The following is a 10473-nucleotide window of genomic DNA, read 5'->3' as shown; positions in this document are numbered from 1 at the left end:
ATAATAATAAATAGTTTGTATATTTATCAATAAATGTGTTTAGATAATATATTGGTTAGTTAAACTTTTGTTTATAAATAACATAAGTATATGTATGAAATTTAATCATATTAGAACCATTTAAGCCAAAGGCACTAACTTGTTAGAAAATTTCATTCATAACACGGTGTGACAAAATTACAAAAAGGGAATAAACTTTTCGCGATACCTAGAGCAGTTTGTAGGTATCATAGAGTAGTTCACAACACGATATTTAGAATTATTAATATACCCAGAAAATCGGAATTTATCCCCAAAAAACTGATTTTTAATAGTTGTCGGACTTAAATTCGATTTTATTTTGTTAAACGGCAATAGTAAGACATGCTCCTGTCCTTTTATTAAAGTATATACGCTTCTATATTATATCATAATATATGTGAGTTATTAGGACTGAATCCATTTTTTTTATTTTTAAAGTTTAAATCCGTTTCTGAAGGACAATTTATTAAAAAATTTAATTTAAAATTATTTTTTTCTTTAAATATATTTCTTCCAAATACTATCGAGTGCTTCGATAGAATAAAAATTGGCAATATTATGTTTTTTTGGAAAATATAGAAATCAATAAACTTTTTAAAATTTTGAAATTTAAAATCAATTAGTTTTGAAAGAACCAAAAAAATATTTTAAATTTCAAAATGGGGAAACTTTTAATATTTGTGTATTTTGAATTAAAAAAGGGAAATTTGTCGATTTCTATATTTAAAATAAATAAAATCATAAAAACGATTAGAACAGATGATATAACGAATAAAATGTCGGTCAATTTCCAAAAAAATTGGTTAAGGAGAAAAACATACGAGACATTTATTATAGGTAGACGGGTGGGTGAAGCCCACTCTACCCCGCATTCATCCCGTAACATATGCAAATAAACCAACTCATTTCCAACGCTTAGTCCTACAGTCACTCCTCTGTGGGGTATCTGATGTTTCGGCAACATCACCGAACTTATCCCGAAATATTGACTTTATCTTGCATCAGTCCTTTAACCGCAACTCACTCTTCCCGCGAATTTGGGTTTTAACCACAGCCACTACATGGATACCAAAGGAACCTCAACCAGTCAGTCCTGCGGGCAACTGGCCACCCGTAGTATAAATATATGCAAGGACTAAGCCAAGCAGTAGACTGTAACCAATTTTTCAGCCCTGGCCATACTGGAGGTATTGCCCACCTCTTTATACCCCGGGATTGCAATAACACCAAGGCGGAGATCTCGCCAAGGTAACATGCCCCCGGGGGGAGTGTTTTCGGGGTATATTGAAAATTCTAAATATGGTAGAGATCTACTCAACCAGATCTACGAACTGTTCTTAGTCACATTCTGAGTGTTTTTACTGTCACACCGTGTAATTATAGGACTAATTTTTTATATATCATTAAATAAAGTTATAAACCTTATTAGATGAAACTATTCCATGGCAAGTAGCCGATAGAACAATGACTATATCGAGAAATGGAAATGAAGTACAGTTATTTCATAAACATTAATATAAAGCAAGGGGGTATTTTTGGTTATGATGTTAAGAACCACTATTTTAAAAAGTTATATTTCAGTTTGCGTCCAAAAACAAATATTTATTAAATTTTTAAAAAATTTTGAAAAAAATCTTTAAATTTTTTCAAAATACAAAAAAATATTAATTGCAAATAAAAACCGGATATGTAATTAAAAATCATTTTTAAAAGTGATATAAAGTATTTTTGGATATTATATTAAGAACCACTATTTTAAAAAGTTATACTTCATTTTGCGTCAAAAAAAATAAATTTTAAAATATTTTTAAAAAATTTAAAAAATAATTTTCTAAATACAAAAAATTTATTTCAATTAAAAATCGGATATGTATTTAAGAATTACCATTTTTAAAAGTTATACTTAATTTTTGTTCAAAAAAATTATTAAATTATTTAAATTTATTTAAAATATTTTCAAAATATTTTAAAAAAATTTTCAAAATTCAAAAAATTTAATTTCAATTAAAATTGAAAATGTAATAAGAAATTACTATTTTTAAAAGTTATTCTTAATTTTTTGTTCAAAAAAATATTAATTTTTTTAAATATTTTAAAAAATTCTTTCAAAAGTTTTTCAAAATTAAAAAAATCAAATTTTCTTCAAAAATGATGTCCATTTTATATTTCTGCTATTATGATCGTTACGGATTTTACTTTTATTTTGGTTTTCTGAGATCGCTTTCAATCAAGATGTTCTGGGTCAAAGATTACAAAAACAATTCCGATTTAGCCATCTTAAATTTCAAAGTAAATTTCTAATTTCATTGATCTCTATTAAAACAATTTCTGTTAAAAGAAAATATATACATATATATGTCATTTTGATGGTAAAATCATTTTAATTTCTTTATTTGCATTTCTAATTCAAACCAAATGTCCGCTGGTGTCAACTTAAAGCACGAAATTCTCTACACAGCAAATTACTCACGATTTTTTGCTTTATATCCGTATAGCTACCTGGGAAAATTCCATACTAAATAACACAATTATTAACATTTTTTAAATCTAGTTTTTAAATATGTATTTCATATCAATTTTCCATTCGATCAAATAAACTTTCCTCTTTTGGATTAATGTACAAATTCATGTTGTTTACCAAATGTTAGTAATTTTACTCTAAAAATAATCATCTCTATGAAAAATACCACAATACCTATTAAAATTAAAACACTGTAAATAATTAATATACCCTCTACATTTTCCATATTTATGGGAATAAATTGAGTTTCACGTGTACTCTTCAAAAAATCCGTATTTAAACTTTTACGAGCCCAAAAGTCTATAAGACCCATGCTACGCAAATTCATAAATAACGCATTGAAACGATTTATTAAAAAGGAGTGTTTTGAAAAATACATTGTTCAGGTAAAACATAAAATATACCCATTTTGCGTTCCTTTATGACGTGATAGGTAAGGAAGTCTTTGGGAGAAACAACCGCTAAACAGCGTAATTCTTTATCGTTTTCAAGAAAGAAAAATGAACTTTCTTCGGAAGTATTTTTAAGTTTTATAACATTGATGCAACCCTCTTCTATACGAGGACAGTATCGTAAGTGCCCTCAGTCATAACTAATATACATTGCTGATTAATAAGATCGGAAAGATTTTCCGGAGGTTCATGGTATATATTTAATTTAAGCAGCTGAAACAGTAATGATTGATAGGCGGTACGTAATAGAAGACCATAGACATGCCATGAAATAATTATAAAACGTGAAAAATGTGTTTCCGGAATTTGTTTTAAAGACTGACCCATAAATAAGCGAATTACATTAGTAACCGGATTCCTTATGCGTGGATTTCCTATTGCTATGCGAACTAATAGAGATTTGTCGTATAAGTAATCTATGATAAATGCTATAATTAGACCCAATTGTACACTAAAAAATAAATAAATCCATGTTACATTATCAAAGGGATAGACCAACCTCTCCAACGATGTATAAAGTTGAGTTGTTGTGAGTATTCCGTAAATCTGAAATGTTTGATAATACGGTACAGCTGCTGTCAACACTGTGGAACGTTCGAGTGTGTAACGAAATGAACCCAAACTTATATCGGCTGTATGATCGTAAAGCTAAGATAGAAATTTAATTTACATTATTTTTTATTAAGAGTATTTTGAAAATCAACTAAATATGTTTAGCAAAATTTTTAACTAAACCTAATAAACAAGTGAAATTCTGAAGAAAATTTGTATAGGCATTTGGCGAAATCAAGGACCGATTTCAACAAACTTGTCGGCAGGCTTTTAGGAAAAATATCATTCTGTAAGAGAATGAAAATGACAACTAAACTATATGACCTGATGAGTGATCATATAGATCACTCTAATTCTCAATAACAAACATTTTCAATTAATCAGTAAAATAGTATAAATTTAAACAAAATAGTTCATAACATTACAATAAATTTATTACTCACAAATATCTTTATAATTCTAAAGAACTTAATTTTGCATATTATATATAAATACGTTTATATTAAAAATTACAACCTCCAAGAAAAACACAACTACAGCTACTAAAAGTAAAACACTCCAAATAATTAAAATTCCTTCTATGTCACTAAGATTTATGGACTTAAAAGTAGCTTTATGTTTAATTTGTAAATAATCCGTATCCAAACTTTGATGAGCCCAAAAGTCAATGAGACCCATGCCGCGCAGATTCATAAACAATTGATTAAAACGATTTATTAGAAAAGAATGTTTTGAAAAATACATTGTTATGTGTTGAGCAAAAATTTTTTCAGGTAAAATATAAAATAAACCTCTTTTATGTTCGTTGATAATATGGTAGGTTAGAAAATCCTTGGAAGAAACCGCCGCTAAACAGCGATCTTGTTTATCGTACTCAACAAAAAAATACGAACTTTGTTCGGAAGTATTCTGTAGTTTTATAACATCAATAAATCCCTGCTCTATACGGTTCACAGTATAAACGGAATCGTATGTACCTTCTGTCATGACTAAAATGCATTGCTGATTAATAAGATCTGCAAGAGTTCTAGGAGGTTCATGATATACATTTAGTTTAAGTAATTGAAATAGTAACGATTGATAAGCGGTGCGTAGCAGTAAACCATAAATATGCCAAAAAATAATCATAAAACGTGCAAAAATAGTTTCGGGAATTTGTATCAAAGATTGACCCATTAGAAAACGAAATATATCAGTTGTTGATATATTGACTAAACATTTGTCATAAAAGTGGTCTATGACAAATGCTATGAAGAGACCAAATAAAAGACTTAAAAATAATATAATCCATGTAATTTTATCAAATGGATACAACAATATTTCCAATGATGTATAAAGTTGCATATTTGTGAGTATAGCGTAAATTTGATGAGTTTGATAATAGGGTACAGCTGCTGTCAAAACTGTTGAACGCTCCAGAGTATAACGAAATGAACCCAAACTTAAATCGGCTGAATGGTCATGTAGCTGAGAAAAGAAAATAAATAATTGATAAGAAAAAAACTTAATGACAGTAAAAAAGAGAAAGAATCGTAGACCCATACAAATGTTCTTAGGTTGCAATTTTAATAAATAAAAAATAGTTTATTGGAGATATAACTTTTAAAGGATCTCTTTCAAAAATTACTTAATACTAATAATGAACTGGAAATATGTATAACAAAACTTCAACAAAACTATGTTCCCTGCATATATAAGAAATTGTGTAAGATACGGTCCAAAATAAGATTTCTTCATAAAATCAGTCTATCATTTAATTGCTTTATTGAACAATTAGCTGAAATTAAAAACAAGTAAGAATTGTAGTCGGGCGTGGCCGACCATATAATACCATACACCTTTTCATAAAATGTGATTTAGTTGTCATAATGAAGCATTTAAGTTGAAATGTAGCTTTCCTCAGACATACTTAAGTCGTTTATTGTAGAATAAAATTGTGGACATTTAATTGAAATTTTGATGGGGCTTTTTCATTGAGTCTAGGTTTATATGAGACTCTATAATTATAGAATTGTTGAGGGTCATCAAGTCTAGTTAAGAACTTTGTTTTTCAGCTTTTTGTCGAGATACGAGTATTATAAACATAATTATGAACTTAAACGCCCTATTCGACGGGTTCAGTGAAATAATGGACCCATGTTAACGATTTTCGTCTGCGGTACTATAGAAGGTCATGTGCCAAATTTCATTGAATTATTTCCAAAATTGCCACCTGTAGTTTGATTACATGGTTTAACATCCCTATTCGGGGGTTCAGTTGTATGGGGCTACGTGAAATAATGGACCGATATTAACCCTCCACACTAAGGTGGTGTAGGGTATAAAAAATACTTTACAAATAATTTAATCTGACAATTAATAACTCCATCAGGTTCTGTAGTGTTGGGTCTATTATTTATGAAAGCTTCCACATAAGGACTAATTCAGAATATATAGTTTACTATAGTAAGTATCCTATAGATACGAAATTGTTTAAATTACATAAAAATTTATATTATTACTTTTTAAACTTCTTACTTGAACTACTTGACGGAAGCTTTTGCTTCCCCAATAAAAATTTTCTTACCATTTTCATGGCACCCGTTATAGTACCATTAGCTAAAACTTTTCCTCTCTGTTCATCATTAGGTGGTTCTTGTAAATTTAAAGAAAAATTCAACTTTTCTGACAAAACTTTTAGCAAAACCGCCTCAAAGTAATCGATTTTATAAACACCTTCATCACTTTTCAAATAGCTTAAATAAGGTGGTGTATTCCATACAGCCACGTCTAATGGACAGTTTTCTAAATTGTTGATTTTCTCAGGAAATATTGTCATAACAATGGGTTGTGACCAGGAGCCAGAATAATAATTGATTTGTTCGACCCACGGCATTCTACAGGTTAAATAGTTGTCGAAAGGAAAGTAGGTAAATACATCCACAACAAATTGTTTGTTAGCTGTCATTAGTGAAACATTTATTATAGAATTTTGCCAAAAATATTCAAACATTTGATTGAGCACACTGAATAGATTGGCAAATCTTGAGCCATGCATTAAATAAACCATATAGTATTCCTGTATATCATAATTTCTAGTATAATAAGCAGGATCTAATTGTCTGTGAAAGAAATAACATATTGATTTTTTCTTTCATACACAAAAAGTTTATTTACAATGTAGGTACCTCAGTGATTCAATGCTATCCACTACAATTAGATTATATTTACGATTCATTGTTAGATATCTAACACTCGAACTCTTACTCTCAATTTCCACTTTTATCATGGGCAGATTAAGTAAAACATTATTCAAAAAATCTTTCAAATGCCATTTTAAATACAACTCCTGTACATGTGTGCTGACCATGAAACTGCCTGTAATGGGTACAAAATATTCATGTATTATACTCGAACAAGCACTAATAGAATTTTGCAAAGATAATGGCATATCCGAGTCAATGGCATTTAGCATAATTGATAAATTATAATGTTTCTGCTGCTGTTGTTGCCTTTCCTGTTGCTGCGGTTGTTGCTCTTGCTCTGATTGTTGTTGTTGTTGTTCACAAGACCAAGTTACCAGTAGACTTAGTGTCACGGTGAAAATTATTAAACGCATTGTAACTATGGCGGACGTTAAAAGTTCGCTGAGTCTAAATAACTTCCGTTAAGTTTGTTGTCGAAGTTCGAACTGAATGCAAAACTAGTTTGCTCTCTCATTTTTGCGGGTTTTCTTTCCATTTGTGTGAAAATTATTTGTTATTGTGCCAAAAAGCAGGGATGTAGTAGATATAAGCAATTTTATTTAGTAGGGGTATTCATGTATATACTATCTAACTTAATCTAACAAATCTGTTGCACAACAATATACTATAGACTAGACTTTAGACTAGACTATAAACTATACCATATACTAGACTATAGACTAAACTAAGTCTATAGTCTATTCTATAGACTATACTATTGACTAGACTAGTCTATAGTTTAGACTAGACTATAGACTAAACTATAGACTATAAACTAGACTAAAGACAGGACTGTAGTCTAGACTATAGACTAAACTATAGACTATACAGTAGGCTATTCCAAAAACAGGAAAAAAATGCAAAATGTTGTACCGAATAATGAATAAGGGTATATGTAGCTTAGATTTAAAACTATAGTATATTGCCAAATTTAAAAAAGGGTTTAGACTGAGACCAAACTAAGTATTAGACCATAGAGTATGTTATAACAACAATTTTTATTAATCGTTATTTAAAAACTGAAATCATGTTAAATTTCCCCTTAATATGTCAGTTACTATTTTCCAAAAGCCTATATTTTATTTCAGAAAACCCCGTCAATGATTAATTCAATTTGTGATTTTTTTTTCAGTATCAATTCACACAACAACGTCATAGTTTGCATGTTAAACAAAAAGAATGCGTGCAAAATTTACGTTATTGCAAAATTAAATTGATGAGTTAATTTGTTGGTAATTTTGTTTGAACAGACATTATTCCCGACATATACACATACACAAATATTTACAAACACATGGAATCCTGACTTTATTTAAAGTAATTTTTTTAATTTCTTATTTTATTTCAAATAAATTCTGATAGTAATCTATAAAAAGTGAGCAAATGCAAGGGCACATGTAAATGATTAATTTTTCGACAGCATTCTCTACTAATATTTAAAGGAAAAAAATCGTTGGAAATAATAAAAAAATAAAATTCAAATTAAATTGTTTTCCATACTTACATACACATATGTAATTCAAATAGCTTTAAGTAATATAATAGTCGTAATATGTTACAACTTTTGTTATGATTTAAATTCTAGGCATTTTAAATAAAATCACTAACACAATTTTTAAATAAAACTTTTTCATTTACAATCTGAAATTGTTGTTTATTCTTGATTCGGTTTTCGTTTGATTATTATAGGAAATTTAAAAATAATATATATATGTATGTATAATCGTTCGATACATTTCCTTGAAGTTGTTTAAGTTTTTTTCTTTTGCTACAGAAAACTTATTTCTTGTTTATATTTCGCTTAGATTTCCTTGAACTTTTCTTATTTTCTTGTTTTTCTATACATATATTTTGTCTTTTATTATTATCATCATCACTTTAGCTTTAGAAGACATTTTAGCATATAATGGGCGAAGCGATAAGCCAAACTGCGACTAGTAATAGCAATAGCAACAGTAGCTGTAGCAGCAGCAACGTTAGTTACGAGTATTTGAGCAAGAAATTCTGCATGATTTCAAGCGATATTTGTTTAAGAGTTTAAGTATAAGATGAAGACGAAAGAACAAAAAACTTAAAACGTTTTTTATACTTGAAAATAATCTATTCATTTTATTAAAGGGAAAAAGTTTTTTTTTATGACACAACATTTTCGCTTAAATAAAATTGTACGATAATAACGATAATATTTGGTGGTGACTTTGGCTGGTAGTGTGAGTTCTATTAAACTGATAATGTTAGTAAAATTAGAGCTTTACAAGTCAAAACGACCAGAAAGAACAAGCATAAACATAATACTTAAGATTTATAGTTTTTATTATAAATCGATAAAATTCTTATTTTATTGGGTTAAAAATATTTGTGTTTTTTTATTCTTTAGAAATTTAAAGGAATTGTTGATGATTTTAAATTTAAGATGAGTTACAAAAATATCGAACAAATTACAAATTTTTTTGCAAGAACTTCTATCAATATAAATATGAAAATGTAAACTTAGCTGTTAGCAAACATATTGAGTGTGTGGTCTAGACCAACATCTAATTACTTATTAAATTACACTTTTAAGTTTAGTTCTAGTTCAGTTCTAGTTCAGTTCTTGTTCAGTTCTAGTTCAGTTTGGTCCTGAAATAGTGAAATCCAAAAAAGTCCGTATTTAACTATTATAAGAACTGAAGAATTTGATGTTAATTATAATCGAAATTAAAAAATATCTTAGTTGGTCATGTTGGTAAGAAACCAGACAAATGTAATCGAGTGTAATTTAGTTCGTTTAAAAAAATATATTTAAATAAATGGGAAAATTTTAAGATCACAAAATTCGAATTCAATCAACCACAGCAAGCTTATTTTACATTCTATGAAAATTAAAAAACTACCTGAAAACTTCAATACAATAACTTACGTACGTATATATATTCAACGAATATTTTTCTCTGAGTCTATGAATAAATGTTAAATTACATATACTCAAAGATCCGCTCTATAGATCTCTCTGTTTTTAATTACAAGTTAACAAGAAACTGTAAAACAAACAACAAATGAGTTTTATGTTGTTGTTATTCAAGACCACTCATTTGCTCAAACAAAGATATAAAATATTTAATTGCGGTTTATTTATAAGAGATACAATAAACAATTAATAGCATGCGGATATGTGAATAGTTGCTTTATGTATTTGGCTAAAAAGCCCTACAGGGGTTTTGACAAACAATTTATCTGGCTACACTTTTTAATCAGTCATCATAGAATAAAAATGTTTTGTTACTTTTATCTCATTATATGAGCAATGACACACACCACTCAATCGTCTGTTAACAACATCATTAACAACAATTAATTATGATATTGTTTATGGTAGTTAACAAATATGTATGTTGTTAAAGTGGTGATAAGCCGAACAAACACATGATTGAAAATTTGTATGTACTTACATATGTATATTTCAAAATTAAGAGTTTAACTTTAAAATTGTTTGCCCTACATGTAAAAAAAAAGTTTTAAAAAGTGTTAATAACATTGACAATGACCTAAAAATTCCCTTTAACTTAGATTCCCCCAACTAGTTGGATGACGTAAAATTTTTTTAATTAATTATATTTTATAAATTGTAGTACATCTTTGTTTTAAATAAGGAAATGTTGTTTCCTAAGTATTCAATTTGTTAACGTTGTAAATTTAATATTAATGCAAATAAGTATTTTTTATC

General features: G+C 28.2%; 2 protein-coding genes across 2 annotated transcripts; both read right to left on the bottom strand.

The window, feature by feature from the left end:
• Positions 1-2659: 2659 nt before the first annotated feature.
• On the bottom strand, positions 2660-3832 carry LOC124419004. The gene is made up of 2 exons (XM_046947102.1): positions 3803-3832; positions 2660-3642 (listed from the first exon to the last, which is right to left on the bottom strand). The coding sequence occupies exons 1-2, from the start codon at positions 3830-3832 to the stop codon at positions 3097-3099; spliced, it is 576 nt and encodes a 191-aa protein (XP_046803058.1). The 3' UTR covers positions 2660-3096.
• Positions 3833-3875: 43 nt separating this feature from the next.
• LOC124418805 (glutamate receptor ionotropic, NMDA 2C-like) lies at positions 3876-7095 on the bottom strand. Its single transcript, XM_046946291.1, has 3 exons — positions 6714-7095; positions 6113-6647; positions 3876-5013 (listed from the first exon to the last, which is right to left on the bottom strand). The coding sequence occupies exons 1-3, from the start codon at positions 6998-7000 to the stop codon at positions 4015-4017; spliced, it is 1821 nt and encodes a 606-aa protein (XP_046802247.1). The 5' UTR covers positions 7001-7095; the 3' UTR covers positions 3876-4014.
• Between the last annotated feature and the right edge of the window lie 3378 nt (positions 7096-10473).

Source organism: Lucilia cuprina, chromosome 3 (genome assembly GCF_022045245.1).
Source record: "Lucilia cuprina isolate Lc7/37 chromosome 3, ASM2204524v1, whole genome shotgun sequence".
Classification (NCBI taxonomy): Eukaryota; Metazoa; Arthropoda; class Insecta; order Diptera; family Calliphoridae; genus Lucilia; species Lucilia cuprina.
Note: the sequence above shows the minus strand (reverse complement) of the source record. Positions and strands in the feature narration are given on the sequence as shown.

Bases quoted from the DNA above. Each gene is read 5' to 3' on its own strand.
- LOC124418805 (XM_046946291.1), bottom strand. From the start codon at position 7,000: ATGCTAAATGCCATTGACTCGGATATGCCATTATCTTTGCAAAATTCT. The intron at 6,648-6,713 runs GTACCTACATTG...TTTCTTTCACAG, and splicing joins GATAGCATTGAATCACTGAG to ACAATTAGATCCTGCTTATT. The intron at 5,014-6,112 runs GTAAGAAAATTT...TTCTTTTCTCAG, and splicing joins TAACGGGTGCCATGAAAATG to CTACATGACCATTCAGCCGA.
- LOC124419004 (XM_046947102.1), bottom strand. From the start codon at position 3,832: ATGATATTTTTCCTAAAAGCCTGCCGACAA. The intron at 3,643-3,802 runs GTTTGTTGAAAT...TTTCTATCTTAG, and splicing joins TCCTAAAAGCCTGCCGACAA to CTTTACGATCATACAGCCGA.